Genomic DNA, 26,920 nt, shown 5'->3' on the forward strand with positions numbered 1-26,920 from the left:
CAGGCGTGGTGCCAGAGACCAAGAACACAAATGAATGACACAGTCGGCCCTGACATGCTTGTAGTCCAGTGAGGAAGAAAGACACATAACAGAGGATTTAAATAAAATATGGTAAATGCAGTGATGGAGGAATGCCCGGGATATAAAGGGGGATGCTGACAGAGTGGTGGGCATTCATGCATTCGTGAGATTGGAACGCTTCCCTCCAAGCAGGCCAGGATTCAGTTCTGACTGTTCAGCCCTTCTGCTGGGGTACCAGGGGATAATCACTGGTTTCCTGCCCAAAAAAAAAAAAAAGAATATAAAAGAAAAGAAATATATATAAATCGGGGTGCCTGGGTGGCTCAGTCAGTTAAATGTCTTACTCTTGATTTTAGCTCAGGCCATGATTTCACAGTTCATGAGGTCAAGCCCCATGTTGGGCTCTGCGCTGAAAGTGTAGAGCCTATTTGGGATTCTCTCTCCCCTTCCCTCTGCTCCTCCCCTGCACCCACTCTCTGTCAAAATAAATAAGCATTAAAAAAAGAAATGTATATATATATGAATGTCAGTATATATAAAATGTGTGTATGTGTGTAATATATATAGTATATCACTTGGATGAGGTTTTTGAATCATTACTAGAAGTGATTTAAGAGTTAATAGAGTCTGTAGTACTCATAAGAGAGGTTTATAACTCATGAAAGGTTTACAATGTTACCATGTGAGTCGAATGCAATTGATTAAGCTTCTCTTATTTTCTTTACTATAATTTCTTAATAAGCTAAAATATCTCTTATGATTTATAAACAATAAACATAAATGAGTCTTGATGTTCTGGCTGTCATTCCTCATTGTTCACTTGTGGGTCAAGTCTATTTTCTGTGAAAGCATTTTCCTGTGGTATTTATAGACTTTTTAAACGTATTTTTCCCACTGGCTGAAGACATCAAAGCTTGGATTGGCCACAATGCCCTATTTTATGTGAAAAGTCTTTTTCTTAAAGAATAAGAAAAACTAGACCTTTATACTAAATGGAGAGATTTGTAAATTCAAGAGCTATTAACATTATTATGTAAGAGGATTCTTAAGAGAATGTGGTGAAACCAAAGGATGTTTGATCTTTCGTTGTCTGATCTCACTTTGCCCATCAAATGATAGAAATCCCCATGCTAGGTTCCTAGAGGAAAGCTGACCCAATTCCCTGAGGTCACATTAGGATGTACTCTGCAAAATCCATTGACTTTGACCTATCTTTCTGTCCTGGTTCTTCATCAATGCCCTTCACTTTGGAGCATCTGGGAAGATGGCAGCTTCATTCTTTCCTGCTGCAGCTCTAAAGTGGGGTTCTTCTTGAAGAGTTTCATGTGGTGCTGATGAGAGAGCCTCTGAGGAAGTAGAGAACCATCTTGTATGTGTTGATCAAAGCGGACGTGATGTGTCTTATGAAGCCAGAGGAGGAGGGGACAGGGACTGCAGTTCTTAGAGCCACACTGGAGCATAAAATTGACAGGATTTTCCATGAAGCCCATCCAGGTGGCCCACACAGACCAGGAGGGATGAATCATTATTTCATTTAGAATTGCTTTACTGGTACCTTGTTGCCTTCACTAAAATAGCAAACAAGTAAAATTCCATGGTTTTGAACAAATTGCACCTAACACGTTTTCATTACTCAAATTTAGTAGATTTTATCATGGGGGGGGGGGGGACTTACATAATTAACTTAAATGAACTGTGTTTTTTTTGCTGCTTATTCATAATGGATACATCAAGGACAATGGTGTAAGTATAAGCCTTCCTTTGATCAGCACTGTTTTCATAAAACTGACAACGTGAGCCAGGCAAACAAAGATCTTTGAGAACTGAGTTTAGAGCAAAGAGCCCAGGAACTCAACTCTTAAAGTTGTAATGGTTATTGGCTTTTATACAACTTGTGAACTGGTCCTTTGTAAGCTTTAGAATGAATGAAATCTTTGTCCTTTTGTCTTCTGTTAAATGCAGGGAAGTCCAAGAAAGGTAGGACAACCTCCTTGTGTGGTGTTTTTGTTGCCAGCAAATTAGTGAAAGGTCATTGTGGAGTCATCTTTAAGAAATGATCACACTTGAAACTGTAAAATAGTGGATTTTTAGTCTAATGATCATTCCTTTCACACAGTGGGGGGAAATTGTTGCACAGTTGCTAGAAATGCAACAGGAGTGCAGCTGCTGGTCACACACAAGCATTGTATTGTGAGACTGAGAATCGAGATAGAGATAAGAGTAGGCACTGGCATGTGTATAGGCTAAGTGTCAAACATGATGTTCCTCCTTTCCAAAGGCCAGGCATAAATAAGACTGGGAGGAGTCTTATTTATACATACATGGGAGGAGGGAAGGATTCAGGATGCTCCTGCTTACTGACTCTATTTAAGTCTATTTTAGAAGTAAGACCTCATGGTGAGTGAAGACCAGTTTAAATGACTGGTTTGAGTAAATATGAGGCTCATTACTGTGGCTACTCATAGAGATGCAGGATGTCAGAGGACGGAATGCTTATAAAGTGTGATGGACGGTGCTTCAAATAACTGAATGGCAATTTTGTAAACCCTAGCTCTTAAAAACTATTCGTTGCTGTCTGCTTGAGAAGAAGAATTGTCTTATCGTTATGATCTTGTTTTTATTCTCCCTGTTTTCTGGTCGGCAAGTATGTGTGAAAGCTGTTAGTTTCCATTTTTTTTTTTCACTAACTGTATGTATGTCCCGTGAGATTGTTATTTTTTGACTTCTCAAGTCCTTCTCTGTACACTCAGATTTAACCTAGAAATGTGAAAACATCTTGCCTTGTTGATCTGGTGTTGTTATTAACACTGTCAATGACTGCATGTTGGAAGTGTTGTATATTTTTCCTGTCCCCTGTCATCCTTTTTTGATCTTGTCTCTTTCTCCCTTTCTCCATCATTCTCCTTCATCCCTGACTCGTCCTGTACCTTCATCTCCCGGCTGTGGACTATGGTTAGGAAGAATGAATTTCTCAGCAGGTGAGCTATGATAGGCTAACTTGTCAGAAATACTGATTAATTTTATCCTCTTAAACCCAGGTTATAGTTTTAAGTCATCTCATTTTCTATACTAAGCCCAGATAACCATTGAAAATATACAACACACACTGGGAAGATATTGGCAAGACTATATGTCTTACAATGGTTAACTCACAAAGGACTTTCCAGGTCTAACTGGCCAGAATTCATGGATAGGCAATAATAAAAAAAATGATAATAAAGTAAAAAAGTAATAATAAGTAAAAATAAAAAAAATAATAATAATTAATAATAATAATAAATGGGCTTTGCACATCTATTCTACTGGCTCTCTGAGACAGTGAAGACAGTTGAGTTGGTTTGGGTTCTTTGCATGTGCTATGCTTAGCGATGAGCTTCAGATATCATCAGGTCTTACTTTATAAACCTTATAAACATTCCCTCAAATGGCTATTTCTGTCTGGATAGAAAGAATTTAGAGCATTTACAAGGCCCTTTTTGCTTTTCAGTTACTGTCCCACTGCTGAATGTTACTCTTGCTACATAATTTAAAAACAAACAAAAAAAAAAAATGAGTAGTCTCAAATATTGGGAAAGTCTCATTTTTCCCAACGCACTTACTCTACCCCATCCCAGACAGTAGATGCATTCCACTTCCTTATTTAGCCACTATAAAGCTGGAATTTACAGATGAGAAAATGAATTGATTCAGTGGCTCTTTAGTTCATGACATCCCTATACTAAATGAATGAGGATCCTATGGTGATCAGGACACATGTGTCCCCCTCCCTGTTAAAGCTTGCACCTGTCCTGGGGCTACCTAATGGCAGGAACAGTTCTTCTTGGACATTCTACCAGGGTTTCCTCTGGTCTGCTGCTCTCCTCAAGTGTTTCCTCTATCAGAAGTACCTGTACCTTTAAGCGGACAGGCCAGAGCCCGAATCCCAACACCAGCTGTTTGGAATCACACTGGTATAATCCCAGGATCACAGGGATGAGGTCCATGCCCTTACATGTGATTGCAGAGGTAACTTAATTTTTTGAAATTGTTCAGGAGGGAGCAGTTGAATCCAGGTGACTAACCCACTGCGATTAGTAAAGTGTTGCCGGTTGGGAGAAACGGGCCTCTGCATGAGGTAAAACATTTCCACTCACGCTGGATCCACAGGAAACAAAATGCCTGCCCTGGGAAACCTATGCTCATTAGCAGAAGGCTCTTTCACTAAAATTGCAGAGAAAATCTAAGGTACTCACCCTACCCCAGAATAGCGGAAAGTTCTCACAGACACAGAGCCGAACCTCCACAGGTATTGAGGTGGTCTGGGGTATTTATGATGTTCACAAGCCTTAGCACAGTACACATTGTGACACAGCTGTCCCTTGTGCCCATATCTGAACAATTTGAATCGTTTTAGTGTACTGTCTATCTCACCTGAAGGTTGTAAATTCATGTTCTTATTTTGTGATACTTTTGGGGGAAAAAAATCATGGGAGATCTGACGATCAGGACACACAGTGGCTTTAAGAAGAAATATACTCGCCATCTTTTCTGCTTTTCCAAGAAGGTGTTAGTTGCATTATAGGGATTGGCCTTTCCTCATTATGAAAAACCGAAGGGGAAGAGGAAGTTATGGCACATGTCATTGCCAAGGAGATAAGTCTCATATGTTTTAAATTACATGGCTGTCTCTTAGGGATTTGTTTTTCATACTAACAGGGAAATGGCTTCCACGTACTCACTGCCAGTGCAGAAGTTTTCTTTGCCAACAAGCCTTTTTTGAAAGCATAAGGAAAGATACGTGTGTGACTTTTTCAAATAATTTCTGGTGTTTTTTTTTGTCCCCCTCCTTTTCATAATGAATAACTGGAAACAATTTAAAAGGAGCAATTAGTAATTCCAAAAGTTCAAGTATCAAAGGTAAATATTTGAATAATAATTTTTTTTAAAGGCACAAACTCCACGCTTATAAACGTACTGGCTTCATTTCATGCTTTCTGCATTAATCATTACGAATAATGATATTCTATCTAAAGTCTCATGGTGTGCTTTTTTTGTGTTGCATCTTCCCTTGGCCAAGTGATCTGTCGCTTTTACATATGTATTTGTAATTTATAATTACAGCTTATATTAAGGAAACATTTTCCCAGAAATGCCATAATCTGAACTAACATATTTTCACTTAGATATCTAAAACCACTCCAAACTGTTTGGCATGCAAACTGTCTGTGGAACTAAAATCATTTTACAGAAACTTTTGGTGGATGATGCGTTACTAAAGCCCTCCTGGTTGTGGCTCTGCTTTTCAATGGAAATGTTCAACTGATAGCTGAGGAAGCTGTTCGGAATCACTGCCCTTCTTTCACCCTCTGGCTGCTTTTTTGACTATTTCATTACCAATTGAGAGCCTCACTGAAGGTTGGTAGAGTGCAAGGAAAGAGGTGAAATTCAAATGGTCGAGTTGTAAACGCTTAACAGGTCCGGTAGTAAATTTGATGAGGGAGAAAGAGATCGCAAACCACTGCTGGCTAGAGAAATGTCTTTTTCATAAATCGAGGGATTGGTTGATCATTATGATCCCTGGTTCCTACATATATGGTAAAGAGAGAATTGAAAGGAAAAATAATTCAGTTTGCATTGCCCAAAAGCTCCCACCAGAGAGCAAGCCATAGCAATAAGTCAAAGTAAAGCCAATACCTAAGACACCAGCTGACCAAGTAAGTACCAGGGTAAAGATGAAGCCTCTTACTGATGGCACTTTTGCTGCTATTGATCTAAGTGCGACGGTTTTGTATGGTTGGTACCACCAACTAGCTTGGGCTGACACTTCGGGTGGAAGAAGAAGAGAGCTCTGCCTACGGTCATTAGGAAAAGCACAACCATTTAGGAGGGCCGTTCACTGCAAAGTGTTTAAATAATTGGCAGACCAGAGAAATTGAAAAACGAAGAATGAGAAACGTACACGGTTTGGATGTTTACCAGAGTAAAAGTGTTTGTGACAATATGAGTGAGACCCAAGACTCTTACATCCTGCGCCTAGATGATCCACCTGCTGTTCCACGACCTTATCGAGTCCTCAGACTGGAATACTGCTGAGCAAGTGACTGCCCTAAGACCCTGCTGTTGCTTGCCACCGGGAGTTCTCTTGCTTCACTTGAGCCCAGCTATTTTTAGAAGATACAGGGCCTTTGACTGTGTTTCCGTTTTTTTTGTTTTTCCCTTTTTTGTTTTTGTGTGTGCTGATGTATTCTTCTCAGTTGCGCTGAGATGTGGGAATGGCAAAGGGAAATGTGAGGTGATCCCCTGACCAGGAAGATCGCTTCCAAGACCACTTCTCTGAAACTCTTGCTTGCACTGAGCATGATGCTGTGTCTTTGATCTTCTTGGCTTCGAAACAAATTAGACCAAGGCCCAAGTTTCACAGGCAGATGTTTTGGGCTGCTGGTTTGACTCTCAGAAGATCTAAGGCTGAAAAATGAGGCATACTAACATATTTATGGCTCTTCCCTCAGGGTATAATCACCAACAGATGAGTGAAGGACAAAGGCAGAAATCTTCTGAATTTTACAACCGCACGGCATCTGAATCAAATGTCTACTTGAACAGTTTCCACTATCCCGATCACAGCTATAAGGACCAGGCCTTTGATACTTTGAGCCTAGACAGCTCTGATAGCATGGAGACCAGCATCTCTGCCTGCTCACCTGACAATATCTCTAGGTAAGATACATTCACGGTTAAGGTTTCCAGTTTATAAAAGGACCTGCTGGTCTCAAAAAATAAAGCCATTCGCTTGGGGGCAATGTATATCCACCAGCCCACATTTCTGAGACATACAGAGTCCACGGTGAGGAGGAGGGCTGAGTGTCATGGCAGCCTTTGAAAGCAGTTTCCTTGTATCCTGTGTGACTTAGCCAGTCAGACACCATATAAGCCATTTTTCTCCTTTGCTTTGTGTCTTTACATTTGAGTTCACATGTATTCCATGCTTCAACATTGATTTGCCTCTGTTGGTTGACTCCGACCTTCATTAGGACTCCTTTTGATTGAATAAAGAAATAATTTCCAACAGTATAGTAAGACTGTTGAAGGATTGCTTACACTTATGTTTCATTAAAAGGAAGGCTTTAGCTCTTCCACGTATTAGAATTTTTGTAAGGGTTTAACTATTCACATTTGTGTTCATACTTTGAGGCAAAGTATGGTCTTAGGGAATTATGGCTAACGGCACATCTAAAATATAGATCTGGTCATGGTACTCTGCCCCTTCAAGAGCTGTGATGATGCCCTACTACCTTTTGAGAAAAGTCATACCCTTGAACCTGCATTCTACATCCAACTCAACTTCCCATTCACCCTCTCCTCTTGATACACCTCACAGAGCTTCTTAATACTCAAATCTCTGAGCCTTTGACCATATTAGTCCTGGGCCTGGAATCAAATAGTTTGTTCATTCATCCATTTACAGACTCCTTCATTCCACAAATACTTATAGAGTGCTCTAGAGTCAACAGTGGGCTGGACTTGGCTCATACTAGCTGGCAAGTGCCACGTGTGCATCTTTCCCCCTCCGCGTGATCAGTGATGTCATGTTGGTAGTTTGAAATTGCCCGTGGGGGGAGCATGTACTCCACATAAATTGACATTTGCCATGTATCAGGGTTTTATTTCCCTCCAGAGAACGGGTTTGCCAGCACAGCACTGACTACGGCCAAATTAATCCTTCCCTTTTTGTATTCACTCAACCTATATATACTTACTGAGCACCGGTAGTGTCTGTCATTGCAAAACATCTTTATCATCTCCAACCCCCTCTCCTATCTGAGCCTGGAGGAATTTTCCTCATCCTTCAGGCTTAAGCTTAAGTTGGAAACTCATGAAGATTTCTCCCTTTAGGGCCTTTTTCTTCTGTGTTTCTATTGCGCTTGATGCTTTTTTCTATTATATCACTGATCACATTGTGGTATGAAATTTTTCCTTTGGTAATTAATTGGTGAATTCCTCAATGTCAAGGAGGATGTCTAATTACCTTTCGGTTTCTCCACCCAGCAGAGATCTTAGCAGATAGCAGGTATTCAGTAAGTGTTGGCTGAGTAAATACCTCAGGATATAGTGAAATGGACATATTTTCAATTTTGGTATTTTTCTGTGTTTGATCTATTTTAATTGGCTGAGAACCATTATGATTTCAACCTAAGAAACAAGCCAATATTCAGTAAATGTTAACTGAGCACTTGTATGTCCTAAATGTAAATGTCTGGCTGGATAATTAATTGCCATCAACAGACTTCCATATATTGGAATGAAGCCACGGGTGGGAGCAGGAACTTCCTTCCGCTTGTGCTCTATGGCTTTGACCAGACAACTGATTGTCCTACTTGAAACAGATCACACAATGCTCTTGGTGCTGATTTGCTTCTGGTCTGCAAAATGGAGGGGTTGTTTCTTGAATACAAGAGGATGGTGGATTTTAAAACATCTTAATGGAGGGGCGCCTGGGTAGCTCAGTCAGTTAAGCATCCAGCTTCAGTTTAGGTCATGATCTCATGGTTCATGAGCTCGAGCTCCACGTCGGGCTTTATGCTGATAGCTCAGAGCCTGGAGCCTGCTTCGGATTCTGTGTCTCCCTCTCCCTCTGTGCCTCCTCTGCTCATGCTCTGTCTCTCTCAAAGAAAATAATAAACGTTAAAAAAACCCCACATTTTAATGGAAAATTACCATAATGTAAATAAAATTTATTTCATTGCAAAGGTTCAAATAATCTGCTCTCCCTCCACCTAAAATTAAAAAAAAAAAAAATGACAGAGACAGAGGGAAAGTAATATCAGCAAGGTCTACTCAGCTTTAGGTTGTGTTGTATTTCATAAATGAAAAGAATATGAGAGACCCTTTATTGGGGCACCTGGGTGGCTCAGTTGGTTAAGCGTCCGACTTCGCTCAGGTCATGATCTCACGGTTCGGGGGTTTGAGCCTCATGTCGGGCTCTGTGCTGACAGCTTGGATCTTGGAGCCTGCTTCGGATTCTGTGTCTCCCTCTTTCTCTGCCCCTCACCCACTCACACTCTGTCTCTTTCTCTCTCTCAAAAATAAATAAACATTAAAAAAATAAAAAATAAAATAAAATAAAAGAATATGAGAGACCCAACTATAGGTAGCCATTATAGCCAGGAAATTTTAGGGGTGGGGGGAAAACGAGAAAAGGACAGATGCTACATTCTGTGGTAAAGAACAGTGTATTTTAATTTCGGCATTAATGGGTAGAGTATTAATATTACTGGATATATCCTGCCAGAGAAGGAAAGGAGTCTCTGGGGGAAAACACTAAAGCAACGATGAGAATCGTATTGCTGCTTGTCACATGGAAATGACCTCAACTGAAGGAGGAGATTATGTAATGATAAAAAATAGGATTTTTTTCTTTTTTGCTGCCATTATGATGTCAGGTTAGAGGGCTGAGTGTTTTACATTATTCAATATTAAAAGATGCAATATCTCACTTTTTAAAAAGTTCAGTATGACTGCTTGGGGGGCAGACATTGAGTATGGGTTAGGGCTTGTCTGGGCCATGCCGGTAGGTGCTGGGAGCTGATGTTTTCAGAACAGAAAGCCTTGAATTTTGAGTAATTATTCATAAATGACAGTCAAAAGACCAGTCAGATGTGGTGCTTTTGAATAACAAGACACAAACAAAAGTCGGCAGCCCACCAACCATCATACCATAAGGGCAAGAGGACTAAAAGTGGGCATTAAAAGCAAGAACACAGATGGGTCGCCTGGGTGGCTCAGTCGTTTAAGCGTCCAACTTTGGCTCAGATCATGATCTCGTGGTTTGTGAGTTCAAGTCCTGCGTCAGGCTCTGTGCTGACAGCTCAGAGCCTGGAGCCAGCTTCAGATTCTGTGTCCCCTTCTCTCTCCACCCCTCCCCAGCTCACACTGTGTCTCTCTTTCTCAAAAATAAATAAACATTAAAAAAAAATTAAAAAAAAAAAAAAGCAAGAACACAGAATGTAGGATGCAGGCTCCCAGTGTCAGAGCGACTCCCATTCGGTGGCACTTTGTACTTAGTCGTTATTTTGAAAACATCAGACTGTCCTCCCCTCTTCACAAATAATTGTAAAGATTTCATGTCAATATTTCCTTCGTGAACTCTTTTTTTTTTTAATTTTTTTTTCAACGTTTATTTATTTTTGGGACAGAGAGAGACAGAGCATGAACGGGGGAGGGGCAGAGAGAGAGGGAGACACAGAATCGGAAACAGGCTCCAGGCTCTGAGCCATCAGCCCAGAGCCCGACGCGGGGCTCGAACTCACGGACCGCGAGATCGTGACCTGGCTGAAGTCGGACGCTTAACCGACTGCGCCACCCAGGCGCCCCTCCTTCGTGAACTCTTGATAGTTTGATCTTTTATTTTTCTATTCGTGAGCCATCTTTTGTAAAGAAATACACTCTATGCGGTTTCCTATCTTGGCGTTTTCTACTCCCCACCTCATCCTCCCCTCCCAAAATTGAAGTGAATATTCATCCCTTCAAATTACCACTCCTCATGTCTCATATTTATTTTTTTATTATTTTTTTAAATATGAAATGTATTGTCAAATTGGTTTCCATACAACACCCAGTGCTCATCCCAACAGATGCCCTCCTCAATGCCCAACCCCCCCCCCCTCCCCACTCACCATCAACCCTCAGTTTATTCTCAGTTTTTGAGAGTCTCTTATGTTTTGGCTGCCTCCCTCTCTAACTTTTTTTTTTTTTTCCCTTCCCCTCGCCCATGGTCTTCTGTTAAGTTTCTCAGGATCCACATAAGAGTGAAAACATATGGTATCTGTCTTTCTCCGTATAACTTATTTCACTTAGCATAACACTCTCCAGTTCCATCCACGTTGCTACAAAAGGCCAGATGTCATTCTTTCTCATTGCCACATCGTATTCCATTGTGTATGGTAAACAACAGTGGTGCAGCAGCGGGTACAGGAAATTACCCAAAAAGGAACCACTTCGATTCTAAGAACCAAGCATTACACATTCAGTTCTGGACACTTAACACAGTGACAGGCAAAAATTTAATTTATTTTTATTTGCTCGCCCAGTTGCTTTTTACTAAAATGGCTTCCAAAGGTAGAGAATGAGCATGGTTCCCCTAACTATGCCAAATGAGGAGGACAGCATCACTGTAGAGCATTCCTGGCAGGGGGTTATTCGTGGCCATGATTATCTTCCATTCTTACTTCACGTAGACCTGACTCAGTGGTAATACCAATCACAGATAACCAATCACCATGGTCAGAAATTACTAATAGTATTTATTCCATATGACTGTCTGATCCTTTGAATGTCAAAAAAAAAAAAAAATGAAGCCCAAGTGGAAGATACTTGTAAAAGGTCTAGTGTAAAAAAGAAAGAGAGAAACAAACATTTTTCTTCTGTACCACCATCTACTTTAAAAAGTTCATGCTACCCTAAGATAAGCTTGTATCCACTATTATAATGGAAAATAATATGATAAGCATCAGGCAAATGGGTAATAAGAAACTAATGTTTGGAATGTATATTACGACACCACATCCTTAATGAGAACTTTTTGAGGTTAGGTAGCGAGAGAAAGCAAAGACTAAAACATTTTCTCTTTGTGTGATTGTTTTTAAGTTATGTATGAAAATCCCCTAAAATGATATGTATATTAAAGAGGTAATTCCATGCTGAAATTCGAGTGACATAAACCTGGTCTTGTGGTTTATTATGTCACAAAAAGCCATTTGTAGAATTATAGAACTACTCAGAGTTGTGGGGACACTGGCCTTTCCCTTTTTGTTGAGACAAAAAGGGACATTTTTGTGTCTGCCAGAGAGTTACTTGAGTCACATAATGTTTTTGCTTTTTCAGCATCATTACTTACACCATAAACAAACAAAAAGCTAAGAAAACAGGTCTTGGGTCATAGAAAACAGCAGCTGAGAGTCAATTCTGCATAAAACCTCTACTCTGCTAAAATTACTGACTTGACTTATACCATGCAGATCCCTGCATACCGCTGCAATGATATGTTATTATCACAATTGCTATTACTAATTTCCTAAGCCCTGACCTTGTGCTCATACTTGGAGAAAATGTTGAGGAACTTGATCCCTCATTATGGCTTAAATACCAGCCGTGTGCATGGGTGGTGGGGAGCAAGACTGAGTATGGGGTTGAGAGCAATCCACGGCTGAACTTGGCTTTAAGGGATGCTTTCATCCAAATTCCGCATGCTTCTAATTTCTTCAGTTTAGGCAAAGGTTGGTATTCTGCTTTCTTCCCCAGTATGTCAACACCCAGTGTATGCATTTTATTCTCGGGAGTTCTTTCAGAAGAGATCCAGACAACCAAAGTGATCGCAGGGGAGGGCAGCCATGTGTCAAAGGGACTGGATATGTCAAACCATGTGAACGATGGTCAGGAGGGGTTAGAGGGCTTGTGTTCTTGTAATACTCAAGGAGCTACTGACTAGAGAAAAATTAGACCCCTTATAAGGAGTAATAATTTGCTTAAGCTGAAAAAGTACTTGAGAAGATCCATTGAAAATAAATAATCTGGTTCTTCACTTAGTGGTAGTGGTAGTGCACTGACAGCAGTCCTGGAAAAGTTTTGTGTGTCTTTATGGAGAATTTTGTTTTGCTTCTGTTGGTTTTGTTTCGGTCTGGTTTTGTTTACTTATTTCTCGTATGACATTGTTCTTAGCTTTTCTTTCTTCCTTTTTTTTTTTTGTTTTTGCCTTTGCCTATGAGTGACTATTCTGAAAAGCACCAAAAACCCCAAATCTGCTATTTGGATGCTTTTACCCTTGATGGAAGCTTTTTTTTTTTTCTTTACGTATATGGTTTTTGCCAAAGTCGGTCAGTTAAAAGAGGTCTTCGGTTGATAAAATAGAACATTACTAAGTGGGAAAGGCAGTCAAAACTAGTCATCTGTATACCATTAATGGCCCAATGACTCATATCACCAGCATCTGTACAGCATTGACATCGAAAGTTATGCCTGCCTTTTAAGGAAGGTCCGAAGTTGAGGCAATGGCAGGACACATTGCTCCTCTTGTAACTTTGAGAGGCTTGAGAAAGCAAAGATGAGTGTTGTGCTATAGGTAATGCAGGATAAAGCTTATCTCCAGTGACTTCAGACTCTCCTCCTATACGGCAGGTGCTACACCAGACGGCATTTCATTTGCTGACATTTGGGTATACCACGGATGCCATGGTATCGACAAGCCTAGACTTCTCCCTACATTCCTGTTGCAGTGGCCTTTGCTCGTCACTCTAGGTGCAATCCTCATGGGACATAAAAGCAAAACTGGTGATGACATGGTAGGACACAGCAGAGAAGTTTTGCTGAATCAAAATGGTTTACACATCAAGGAAATATTAAACTCAAGAATAGTAAAAGTGGAACCATAGAGAACAAGTAGGTACCCATGGATACAAATTATTTTTTAAACAAAATAAAGTTTTGCTTTAAAAGTATAAAGTAGCTTTAAAAGTATAAAAGGAGAGCTTAAAAAAAAAAATAGGTGACTGTAGGTGCCTAAAAGTTATGAAGACAGGAAGTGGTAAATGTTAACATGTACTTTCTGTCAAATGTTTTCAGAAAATTGAGTTTCTTTGGAGCAGAAGTTAAGACATTTATGGAATACTGCCAAATAGGCAGATTTAAATATAATTGGCAGAAAAAATTATAAATATTTATATATATATAAATATATATATATATTTATATTTATATATATGCCTGAAAAAATTATAAAATAAGAACGAACAGAAATATTTAAAGACAGGTAACTGTTTTAAAACTTGCCCCCAGGATATGCCCAAATTACAGATACATGAAAAACCATGGGCTGAAAATATTTGTTTCTAACCGAGTTATTTCCAACCAATTCATGTGGATAGGTTTCATGTAGCTCAAGGTCATACTTAGGCCAGTAATTGGAAGCTGTAGAAAGACAGATTTTGATTCAAGTTAAGTATCAACATTCTAAGAATGTTGTCCGGTCGATGAAGAAATGGATACAATAAGTTTTCTGTATCTAACAATGTTCAGGCACACGCTGGACGAAAAGTGAGTATGTTGTAGAAAGAACTGTAGGGTAGATGGAGATTAGACTCTTGGTGAGGGCTTTTTTGGTTTTTTTTAATTGATGAGTTTTTAAGACCTGAGACGTAGTGCACAAATTATTTATTTCCAAATAAACTGGAGACATAAGACATATATATCTGATGTCACAGAGAACACGATAGAATATAAACATGATTTTGTGCTGTTCTAGGGCCTGATGTTTGTCCGGGGCTTTCTCAGTTGAACTGACAAAGTGTGCCCCTTTAACATCTGTGAGGTTGACTATTCTTAATAAGGAGGAATACAAATTCTTGCACAAAAATTTAAAGATTTTTTGGGGCGCCTGGGTGGCTCAGTCGGTTAAGCGTCCGACTTCAGCTCAGGTCATGATCTCACAGTCCATGAGTTCAAGCCCTGCATCAGGCTCTGTGCTGCCAGCTCAGAGCCTGGAGCCTGCTTTTGATTCTGTGTCTCCTTCTCTCTCTGCCCCCCCCCCCAGCTGTGCTCTGTCTCTCTCTGTCTCTCAAAAATAAATAAACATTAAAAATTTTTTTTTCTTTAATCCTTGCTGGTCGAAGAGAATAGAATTTACCCTTTTGTACCTCTCACAACAGTTCATGGAAATAATGAGGAGAAATTGCCATGTTTTTGTCCTTGTCAGGAGAACACTCCTGGCTAAAAATGGGCCCAAAGTAACCCTGCAAAGTACAGAGATTAGTTAACTTCTAAGGATACAGCATTCCTTAGGCTGTCCCTTTCCTGGATGAATGCATTTTGTAATAGGACCGGAAGACCTGATTTTTTTTTCCTAAAAGATAATTTTTTAGAGCAGTTTTTGGTTCACAGCAAAACTGAGCGGAAGATACAGAGATCCCTGTCCCTGCACATACATAGCCTCCCCCATTGTCAACATTCCCCATCAGAGTGGTACATTTATTACAGTTAATGAACCTATATTGAGGGGCGCCTGGGTGGTTTTGGTGAGGCATCCAACTTCAGCTCAGGTCAGATCTCACAGTTCGTGGGTTCAAACCCCACGTCGAACTCTGTGCTGACAGCTCAGAGCCTGGAGCCTGCTTCGGATTCTGTGCCTCCCTCTCTCTCTTCCCCTCCCCCACTCATACTCTGTGTCTCTTTCTCTATCAAAAATAAATAAACATTAAAAAAAATTTTTTTCATGAACCTATGTTGACACATCATTGTCACCCAGGGTCCATAGCTTACAACAGGGTTCACCTTTGATGTTGTGCATTCTGTGGATTTGAACAAATGTATAATGTCACATATGCATCATTAATTACAGTGTCATACAGAGGGCTTTCATTGCCCTAAAAATCCTCTGTGCTCTGCATATTCATCCTTCCCTCCCTCCCACCTGCCACTTCAAACCGTTGGCCACCACTAAACTAATGTTTTTACTGTCTCCATGGTTTTGCCTTTTCCAGAACGTCATATAGTTGGAGTCATACAGGGTGTAGCCTTTTCAGATTGGCTTCTTTCGCTTAAATATGCATTTAAGTTTCCTCCATGTCTCTTCATGACTTGATAGCTCATTTCTTTTTAGAGCTGAATAATATTCCATTTTCTGGAAGTGCTGCCATTTATTTAGTTATTCATTTTTCTACTGAAGGATATCTTGGTTGCTTCCAAATTTTGGCAATTATGAACAAAGCTGCTATAGAGCTGCTATTTCTGACTTTAAGATAAACTGTATGTATGACGTTGCTGTGGTCATTGATCTCTAGAAAGGAATTTAGCCCTATGCTTGAAACAACCTAGATTTGAGTTGATCAACAATATAGTTTGGGGAGATATACTAAAAATTATCCTTTTCATTTTCATATGAATTTAACTTTTTAATATTTATTTATTTTTGAGAAAGAGAGAGAGAGACAGAGTGCGAGCTGAGAGGGGCGGAGAGAGGAGAGGGAGACACAGAATGTGAAGCAGGTTCCAGGCTCTGAGCTGTCAGCAGAGCCCAATGCGAGGCTCGAACCCACGAACCGCGAGATCATGACCTGAGCTGAAGGTGGATGCTCAACCGACCGAGCCACCCAGGTGCCCCTTATGAATTCATTTTTATATAAATGCATCTGACATGAATCCCTACTATGTGCCAATCTCTATGCTATGGAAGATACAGGCACAAAAGCGTCTCTGTCCCCAAGAGAGTCTAGAAAAGAAGACCTATATTCAATGGCTATACAAGGATACATGCATAGGAAATAACACTGGTTCTCTATGGCTGGAATATCAGAGTAAATAAGTTTTGACCTAGGTCATGCCCTTGTTTCCAGAACACTCAAATAAAACGTCAGTAAGGGAAAAATAACATTTTTTGGTTTGCGTTAAACATTTCCAAGTTCTTCTATTTCTCTTTTAGTTACTTACCCTAACTGTTCTTGCAGCTTTTACTCCTTAAGGTTTTTGCCTTCACTTGTTTGCATGATGTCTTTCTAGAGATGCATTGCTTATAAATTCTCCGATTAAAAAAAAAGATGCATTTCTTTTGAAGCTCTTGAATCTTTTCATAGCGTTTCCTCATCGGTATATGGTGGATGAGTATTGGGTATCATTGACAAAACTAGCCACCCACCACCCTTCTGTTGCACCTACAAGAAAAGTCTTTTTTTATTTATTTTATTTTATTTTTTTAACATTTTATTTTATTTTTGGGACAGAGAGAGACAGAGCATGAACGGGGGAGGGGCAGAGAGAGGGAGACACAGAATCGGAAACAAGCTCCAGGCTCTGAGCCATCAGCCCAGAGCCCGACGCGGGGCTCGAACCCACGGACCGCGAGATCGTGACCTGGCTGAAGTCGGACGCTTAACCGACTGCGCCACCCAGGCGCCCCGAAAAGTCTTTTTTTAATTGGCATCGTCCTGTAAGAAATAAAATGTCGAGGCACCTGGGTGGCTCAGTCCGTTAAGCGTCTGACTTTGGCTCAGGTCACGATCTCACGGTTTGTGAGTTCCAGCTCCACATCAGGCTCTGTGTTGTCGGCATGGAGCTTGCTTTGGATCCTCTGTCCCCCTCTCTCTGCCCCTCCACCCTCCCTCAAAAATAAACATTAAAAAAAGAAGAAATAAAATGTCACATGTATGTATTTTTTTAGTAATCTCTATACCCGATGTGGAGCTTGAACCCATGACCCCGAGATCAAGAATCACACACTCTTCTAACTGAGCCAGCCAGGCGCCCTCCAAAATGTCCACGTGTATAGAGGCACAGCAAAAAGGCAGCTGGGAACACATATTTCCAAACCAGATAAAGTGTCTTCAAACCTTAGGTATCATCTGCATAGGACTCTGTAGATAGTCTTATTGGTCTGGTATCTCTGAATGTTTAAATTAAAAAGAAGGCCTCCCACAGTCCATTAATTTTTAGACCTTGAAAAAAGTATTTTGAGAACACACTTTGTAAGATTTAGTTTGCGTTTATTTATTTATGAGTAAAGCACTCTACTTTGGTATTATTTTCCTTGCCTATATTTTGTCTCCTAAACCGAGATAAGCCAATGTCACCTACAGTTTTCAGACCTGAACTGAGTTTCCTTTTCAGGCCAATGACTCTCCTAAGTAACATCCTTTAAATTACATTGGATTGCATCGTTCACCATCCTGGAACCTGTGAGCGGGTGTGCGTGTGCACATCTGCGTGGGTACTTAAAGAGACATCCCTCCCAAACAATATTCTTGAAAGGGTATTTTGTGTTCTGCTATGTTCTATTCAGTGCCAGCACTTCAAATATTGCCAGAATAGAAGAAATGGAGAGACTTTTGAAGCAGGCGCATGCGGAGAAGACTCGGCTGCTTGAATCCAGGGTAGGTACAATATCTTTCCACCAGAGGTCAATGAGCTCATGGTTCAAGCTGTCCTGCACCTGACAGGAAACCGTCCTTGGGCCTTATTAACCAGTATAATCTTGGAGTCGTCACTCAACCTTTTTGGTCTCATTTTTGTTACCTGAAAAGTAAGGGTGTTAGGATTTCTTGGCCTCCTGACCCCACTACAATATTTTGTAATTTAAAATAGGTATAGTGTCAACGTAGACCGAAATGAATGCTTTGTATTGAATTTTCCCTTTGATGGCCACTGTGGTTGCCTGCCAAAGAACAAGGAGGAATGTCATGTCTTTATGTTTTCTCTCTTCCTTGCCAGCTTGTGTGAACTGTGCTATTGTAATATTTAAAATCCCACGTTATTGTGACTGCATTTCAAGCCAGAATCTGAACTTCCTTAGGAATCCCCCCAAATGCCTTTGCATCCTGCCTTAAAGGGCCCCTCCTTTCCTCTTCCGACTTCCCCGTGGGCTTCCTCTGCTACCTCCAGCCAGGAAGCTGCAAAGCAACAAAGAAACCAGAGGGACCCATGGCCTTCAGTTAGAAGATGGCCACTGAAAGGAGGGCTCAAGGTCATGACTAGTGTTGGGTGACCAGTTTGATCCTTTGTTTTAAAAATGCGAGGGTTGTAGTCACCAGCATGAAATGACTGAGTTCCACAGCTGGATGTTCACTTAATATTCAGTTGTTAACTAAATGTCATGGTTGCCTTTCTGCGTGGGATGATTTAAAAAACTATGTGAGGGGTGATTCTAGTCTAGGTGATATATTGTAAGAGCCCAGGCTATAAAGCCAACAATTGTCTAGGGAGAATTTTCTTTTCCATTAGTTGGAATCATCCAAGTATAACCAGTATATCTTAAAATTTGTTCGGAATAATGGTATTTAGGAACGGGAAATGGAAGCCAAGAAACGAGCTCTGGAAGAAGAAAAACGACGCCGAGAACTCCTGGAAAAACGATTGCAGGAAGAAACTAGCCAGCGGCAGAAGTTAATTGAAAAGGAAGTAAAAATAAGAGAGAAACAAAGGGCACAGGTTGGTCGGTCAGTCTGGATGGATTAGAATAGGTTGCCCCCTGCTGGTCATTGTTTAGAAGACAGTCATGCTGTGTCAGGATGGCTTTCTTGGCACTGTGCTCAGCAGCCCTTCTTGACATGTAACTGCCGGGACAGAAACAAACAAACAAACAAACAAACAAAATATATGCTTATCTCAAAACTCATTGAGGGGCACCTGGGTGGTGCAGTTGGTTAAGTGTCCCATTTCGGCTCAGGTCATGATCTCATGGTTTGAGAGTTTGAGCCCCACATTGGGCTCTCAGAGCCTGCTTTGTTTGGATCCTCTGTCTCCCTCTCTCTCTTCCCCTCCCCCCCTTTCTCTCTCATGCGTGGTGTCTCTCAAAAATAAGTAAACATTTAAAAAAAACTCATTGAGACCTACTACTCAAATGATACTTTGGTCACGCATAGAACAATTCGGCGGGAGAGGCAGTTTTTCTTCTGCCCATTTTTGGGAGTATATTTAAAAGGACCATGTTTTTCCAAGCAGCTTTGAAAAATGCTGCCAGATACTGAAAACAAATACAACACCCAAACTAAAACCTTTGGTTGAGGAAGAGAAAAGCTTCTATGAAGCCATTTTTGGAAGCAAATACTCCAGAACAAAATAATTTTACCAACCCAATTTCTTGGTAGTTTTTTTTTCCTAACCACTGTATTGTCACACATATCCCCTTTGCTACAGCCGTCCACACATGTGTGCAAGGTTACTGAACTCCAGCAAAACTCAGGAAAATCACCCATTTCCTTTCACTTCCTATCCCGCTTATCATAGAGTTTGAGTCTTTGCAACTAAAAAGCTGCTTCTATAATGTAGGTCGGCTGAGGAACTAAAATAAAGTCTTGTGAGGTGCCAATTATTTCAAGTTCAAACCCATTTTACCAAGTTTTACTAGACTTCATAAAAAGTACCGTTCCTCTTATTCTTCGTAGTTGCTGGCAGTTTGGTAGCATGGCAGTGAGAGACCCATCTTGGAGACTCTGTGCTTTTGAGGTATCAGGAAGTCTCTGGCATCTGTCTAAATTTAGTCAAAGTACCACAGACTCAAAGGCAAAATATTGCAGGAAAATTTCAAAGTAAAACTTGTTCATTTTATTTCATCATGCCTATCCTTTGCCAAATTATGATTCACGGTGAAGTGAAAGTCATCCCTGGCTATTTGGTATTCGAAGCCAATCCAAAAAAGTACAATTCTCTATTTGAATACTAATTATAAGGTTTTCCTCCAAGTATATATTTAGGTCATTTTCCCCAGGGCAGAGGGATGGGGTTATTAACAGAATACAGTCAAACCCCATTTTGGAAATGTGACCCATGGTGATACGTGCTTCCTAGATTAGACAAACTTCTCTACTCCAGCCATAGTAAAATAAAAGACATCCACATACATCTTTTCCATATCTGCTCATTGGATGGCTCATTGAGTACGGCTTTGATTCCACATCTCACCTTATTTTAGCTTCACTTCTCAAAACATACATCTCTGCCTTCAATTTCTACCAGAGGGTGTGTATCAGCCAACATGTATAGCTTTAGGGGATCTCGCAGGGCCGGGGGGGGGGGGGGGGGGGGCAGGTATACTTACTAAATACTGTTCACCAGTCATGTCATGTCTGAGATTATTTAAGAACTAATGTTAGGTGGTGATAAGGAGAGGCCCAGGGAACTTCGTGCCTCATTTCCCTGTGTTTTGAAGTGTGATATGCCTCTTGTAAAACTAAGGTTAATGACGTTTTTCCATTTTCTCATCTGCCCTTCTCAAGGAGTAGAACCTGTCCACCTGAGTTTATCCCTCCCCCTCCCCCGCATATTGTAGCATCCTTCTGAAAACGCTATGCATTTTTTAAACTCCAAAGAATAATGTTTATCTTCAGTTCTCATAATCACATGAACACTTGAATGCTTAGGCTTTCCAGTTCATGTCCACTCAAATAACTGTGACCTTAAACGAAATAAGTACTTAGCTATATATGACACGGGGTTGTGCTTTTCCAGGCCCGACCTTTGACACGCTATCTGCCCGTCCGGAAGGAAGACTTTGATTTGCGAAGCCACGTAGAGACTGCCGGCCACAATATCGATACCTGTTATCATGTATCGATCACAGAGAAGACCTGCCGAGGATTCCTTATCAAAATGGGTGGAAAAATTAAAACTTGGAAAAAACGATGGTTTGTGTTTGATCGGAACAAGCGCACATTCTCTTATTATGCAGGTGAGTGATAAAAAACTCTTAAGTGATATATTCAAATCAGGAACTCTCTGCTAAAGAGCAAAGGTAATAAAAGTCAGTATAAATATGTTGATTGGTAACTAATAGAATTAAGGGTGATATTAGCTTTGTAGGTCTATATTATTTTATATTAGGGTTGTATAGTCCCCATGATATGTATGATTTCCTCCCTAGAAATAAAAATTTGGGGCACCTGAGTGGCTTAGTCAGTTGGGCATCCGTCCGACTTTGGCGTGGGTCATGATTTCAAGGTTCAAGGGTTCGAGCCCTGCATTGGGCTCTGTGCTGATAGCTCAGAGCCTGGAGTCTGCTTTGGATTCTCTCTCTCTGCTTCTCTCTCTCTCTCTCTCTCAAAAATAAATAAACGTTAAAAAAAATTTTTAGGGGCACCTGGGTGGCTCAGTCGGTTGAGCGTCTGACTTTGGCTCAGGTCAGGATCTCTCAGTTTGTGAGTTCGAGCCCTGCGTCGGGTTCTGTGCTGACAGCTCAGAGCCTGGAGCCTGCTTCAGATTCTGTGTCTCCCTCTCTCTGCCCCTTCCCCACTCATGCTCTGTCTCTCTCTGTCTCTCAAAAATGAATGAACGTTAAAAAAATTTTTTTTAATTTTTAAAGAAATAATAAAAATGATCTATTATTTTAAAAGTGTGAATTAGTCTGTTCGGGTTCTGAAATAACCTGAAGTCGGAACAAATATTAAATGGAATGTATCCTTTTAGACCAAAATATTGACTTTTATACCACAAAGCCAGAAAAAAGGTTCCTGTTTATTTATTTATGGCCATATGCCCTATTTAAGTCACAGACAATTAGGCAGCCTTAGCTGACAGACATCCAGCTACAGTTTGTAAATTAGAATGTTATTTAAGCCGAGAGTCAAGCTCATCAGTGAACAAGTGACCAAGTATTTATTAACTGACTGAAATATTTTTGGATTGCTTAAATGATGGATTGTGAGAAACATACCCACCTGAGTCTTCAAAAAAATACAGGAATATTTATGTAGCTGCTGTACTTACTAAAAAGTCTCGGGGCACCTGGATGGCTCAGTCCATTAAGTGTCCAACTCTTGATTTCAGCTCAGGTCGTGATCTCAAGGTCGTGAGCTGGAGCCCTGTTCTGCATTGAACGTGGAGCCTGCTTAGGCTCTCTCTTCCCCCCCCCCCACCCCTCTCTCTGTCAAAAAAAAAAAAAAAAGGAAAGAAAAGAAAAGAAAAGAAAAAAGAAAAAGAAAAAAGTTTCTTACTTACTCCTGGGTCACATACGAAACACGTCCATTGTCAGCACAGATTTAGCTCTGCTCTCTTAAGCAACTAAAGAAAAGTAATATCATGCAACAGTTTATGAAGAGACCCTGTGGTGACTGTATCAGCGTTTATGAGCAATGTCAAATAAAGAATCAATTGTTAAATCAATGTAATAAGAAATAACAGTCTAGTCACTTAATCTACATAGTGTGAGGTCAGGATATGTTTATGAAGAGAAGTATGAGGCACCAAGAGTCATGTAGAAAACAAGGAGACCCTGGCTGGGGGGCCCCAGAGTTGGGGTGAGGAGGACCCAGGAGTGCATGCCGTTCAGTTAGGAGCTCTTTGGTGGGGCTCCAGTATGCAGTTAATGCTGTAGTGGCCCCAAGCGAATGGCCTAAACCCCCTTCCGGGTTCCCTGCTTGCCTCTCTTGGGCCTTCTGATCTTGGGTTCTAAGAAAATCCAGAGACGTTCTCTTCAGTTAGTACAATAGAAAAGATGACAGTTTAATGAGAAATGCCAATTTATGTCTGCAAAATCCACAAACAAAACTTTGCCCTGTGCTAGCCTCCAAAGACAACCTCACCCAGAATTTTCCAAAGATAACATGTTAATTAACTTCAGACAAAACAGCTTCACTCTTCTTCTCTGCTTCTCTTCTCCGAGACCCTTATTTCGTTCTTTCCTCTGTCGGCCAGGTCAGCTGCTCACTGCCTCCTCCTTCTGACCCATGTCAGAACCTGTGCTCCTAATGAGCACGTAAACGCATTTTTCCCAATGTAAACTTCTTGGTGACCAGTTTTCTCTTTAAAAAATATATTATTTTAGGGGCGCCTGGGTGGCGCAGTCGGTTAAGCGCCCGACTTCAGCCAGGTCACGATCTCGCGGTCCGTGAGTTTGAGCCCCGCGTCAGGCTCTGGGCTGATGGCTCGGAGCCTGGAGCCTGTTTCCGATTCTGTGTCTCCCTCTCTCTCTGCCCCTCGCCCGTTCATGCTCTGTCTCTCTCTGTCCCAAAAATAAATAAACGTTGAAAAAAAAATTTTAAAAATATATTATTTTAAAAATGTTTTTATTAAAATATTTTATAATAGTTTTTATAATATACAACAAAAATATGTTTTTATATATATCTATATGTTTTATGTAATATATAATAAAAATATCTCTGATATATGAATGATTACTCAGAACTGTAACATATAAAACAGGCAAAAATTATGTTTCATTTAGCTTTTTAATATTCCCATATTATATAACTGACCACTGCGTCCTAGTTTGACAGACACTGTCCATTTGGCTCTGTTTACAGCCATCAGTAGCTTGTCCGCTCCCCTGGCCTCCGCCCCTGCTCTTTCCCCAAACATCACCAAGTGCAGGAATAGATCAGTCCACAGGAAGCCGTGCAGAACGCAGTTCAGGCTGGACTTGGCCCCACAGGCACCACACCCGCCCCTTCAGCTTGTGGTGAGGTAAAGGGCACCGTGCGTGTGAAGGAGCTGTAAACGTGAGTGCTGACAGCTAATGTCGTAAGTCTCTGTGCTCATCACAGAGTCTCTGTGCCTCCATGCTTGGCCTCCTACATATTAACTGGGTAACCTTAGAAGAGTCTCTAAAGAAAACTGAGACAGAAAATATATCTGAAAATTGATGGGCTAATGCTACCAAAAGGAATGAATAGCTTTATCGTGTCAAGTTACAATAGCATTATTAATTCTCTTAGTTCACAATGCCCTTGTGAGGCCAGCATTTTTGAGAGTTCTTTCTCAGATATGAACTGCCCTACAAACAAAAGGTTCATTCCCCAGTTTTCTGCCTCCTTGAAACACTGATGAAATTTACTTTTAGCTCCAGATTTTATTTTACGCCTGCTTTCAGAAAGTAAAGTATTATTGTATTCCCATTAATACTGCAGTATCCTTCCCAGTGAACTGATTGAAACCCACTGAACGTGGCATTAATTAAAACGGTGCTTCCCAAGGAAGAGTAAAACAAACAAACAAAAAACCAGAACACATACAAATACGGTCCATGGTCAAACATGGTCAAATAAGTTTGGGAAATGCTGAGTTAAGTGTAATTTAATAGCTTTATATTTTCCACTGAACCTCTCAGGGCTATTGTTTTTCAGACTAGCTTTCCATTGTTGTTGGAAAAAAGGGACATTCTTGGGTAAAAAAACTTAACAGTAGAACAAAAGTGTAGGGGGCACCTGGGTGGCTCAGTCAGTTAAGCATCTGAGTCTTGATTTTGGCTCCAGTCATGATCCCACCCCACATGGGACTCCCCACTGACGACACGGAGCCTGCTTGGGATTCTATCTCCCTCTCTCTTTGCCCCTCCCCCACTGGTTCTCTCTCTCTATCTCTCTTTCTCTCAAAATAAAAACAAATAAATTTAAAAAAGGTCTATACAATGAAAATAAGTCTTTTTCACATCACAAAAGTTCTGAACTTTTCCTAGTGTTAAGTCTGAAATATCTTTTCAGATTTTCTTTATTCATTTATATATACATTTTTTCAGATACATGTTTATATATATATGTATATGTTTCAGATAGATGTATATATATGCGTGTATATATACATATACATATATATGTATTCTTTCTTCTTTAATACAGTTAAGACCAGGGGCTCCTGGGTGGCTCAGTTAAGCATCTGACTCTTGATTTCGGCTCAGGTCATGATCTCACGGTTTGTGGGTTCGAGCCCCACATCGTGCTCTGTGCTGACAGCGTGGAGCCTGCCTGGGATCCTCTCTCTCTCCCTCTTTGTTTCTCTCTCTCAAAATAAATAAATGAACTTCAAAAATACACAGTTGAGACCAAATTCTTCACTCTGTTCATAACTTTTATCGCATAACAGTATTTCAGGATTTTCTCTGACGAGCACTTGCCGACCCAGCTCAGTCTTTCCAGTGGCTGTGTGGATTCCATTATGTGACCCGACCATAATTGGATCAGTCCCCTGTTAGAGTTCAGACAGATTTTTTGCTGTCTTCTGCTGTAACAAACACAAATCCGTGTGCATGTGCATGAGTAGCTCTTATACAATAAAGTTTTAGAAGTGGACTTGCTGAGTAAGAGGATTTTTTGCATTTTTAATTGGTGTCTTTTCCCAAACGGAGCTTTCTTATTTGCACTTCCACCAACAGGCTCTCTCTTTTTGCAGCCTCATCCACGCTTTGAACGCTTTTTAATATGCTCACATGCATTTGTGATCTTCTCTGTGTTTAAATTACAAAATATTTCAAGAACTTATTAGATCGTAGAGTGATGCTGTTTGGTTTGTGATTTGGTTGCTTTTGTTTTTGTTTTACGTTTTTGTTGGGTTTTTATGGCGAATTTGATGAAATCTTGGAAACAGTTTGAAACATGCTGCATTGAAAGATCACTAAATTATTGACATGAAGCTCTACTGGGAACGGGGAAAAAGCATGCTGAACAAGAAATTCATAGAAATATAAGTGGAATATTAATAAATAGAAATATAAGTAGAATATTATTTTAAGTTAGGTAAAAAAAAAACACCCTTCTTAAAAAAACAAAAACCTTCTTACAAATCTCATTACGACAGCTCTACACATTAACATTTCCATTACAACCACAGTTTTGGAGAACGTGGGGAGATAATCAGTATTGGTGTCAGCAGTGTTTGTATTTTGTGTGCTAACTTGACTGTCAGTAGTTCTGGGTTGTCTTTTTGACTGCAGATTTGCTAGAGAGCTTTGGGCAAAATCAATTAGTCCCCGAGGTTTGGGCTGATGGTTCCCTTTTTGTTTGTTTTTTTCAAAATAGAACTGGGCTAATGCCTTCACCTAAATTATCTGAATTGACCTCAGGTAACTTAAATACTAGATAAATATTGTAATAATTATACTGAAATTATAATCTTCCCAGTCTATCGTTGGTGATAAGGTATTTAACTATTATTGCAGACAAGCATGAAGCTAAATTAAAAGGAGTAATATACTTCCAAGCCATTGAAGAAGTGTATTATGATCACCTCAAGAATGCTAATAAGGTAAACACTGATTTTCAGATGTGAATGAATAATTGGGTTGGAAAAATGGTTTTTGAACTGCAAGCAATTTAGATGTGTTGCTCTGACATAACAGATTGATATGAGCAGAATCACTCTAGAAAAGCAAACATAATTAGTATCGCTGATCTTTGGTGGAAGAAAAAATCACGGTGAAATGAGAAAATATTCTGGACATTTTGATTCAGGAGACCTGCTAAGTGACTTGCTGAGGTTCTAAGAAGGGTCTACTACCTAGTTATAAGGAAGGATCTTAGTAGGACTAAGAATAGCAGCGGTTATTTATTGCGTACATTATCTAGGCACTGGGCTGGAGCTTTATCTACAAAGCAGCTGCTAAGAGGATTGATTGGTGAGCTCTCTGTGTGAGAGTTATTGTGCAGTGAGGCCAGAAAGATAGTCAGTCCTAAGAAAG

The 26,920-nt window shown here is 40.3% G+C and overlaps 1 protein-coding gene across 25 annotated transcripts in view; it reads left to right on the forward strand.

The window, feature by feature from the left end:
* Nucleotides 1–26,920, forward strand: part of PHLDB2 (pleckstrin homology like domain family B member 2) — a 231,668-nt gene that overhangs the window by 202,583 nt on the left and 2,165 nt on the right. For 15 of the 25 annotated variants that reach the window (XM_045036916.1, XM_045036924.1, XM_045036923.1 and 12 more), the window contains 7 exons: nucleotides 2,979–2,999; nucleotides 4,882–4,917; nucleotides 6,510–6,717; nucleotides 17,819–17,909; nucleotides 18,817–18,963; nucleotides 20,983–21,202; nucleotides 26,402–26,487. In XM_045036916.1, the coding sequence (XP_044892851.1) occupies nucleotides 2,979–2,999; nucleotides 4,882–4,917; nucleotides 6,510–6,717; nucleotides 17,819–17,909; nucleotides 18,817–18,963; nucleotides 20,983–21,202; nucleotides 26,402–26,487 (809 nt within the window). Of the gene's footprint in view, nucleotides 1–1,755; nucleotides 1,765–2,978; nucleotides 3,000–4,881; nucleotides 4,918–6,509; nucleotides 6,718–17,818; nucleotides 17,910–18,816; nucleotides 18,964–20,982; nucleotides 21,203–26,401; nucleotides 26,488–26,920 lie in introns of those variants that run through there. The other 10 variants (XM_045036919.1, XM_045036929.1, XM_011285963.3 and 7 more) reach the window with 5 other exon arrangements.

Source organism: Felis catus, chromosome C2, assembly GCF_018350175.1.
Source record: "Felis catus isolate Fca126 chromosome C2, F.catus_Fca126_mat1.0, whole genome shotgun sequence".
Classification (NCBI taxonomy): domain Eukaryota; kingdom Metazoa; phylum Chordata; class Mammalia; order Carnivora; family Felidae; genus Felis; species Felis catus.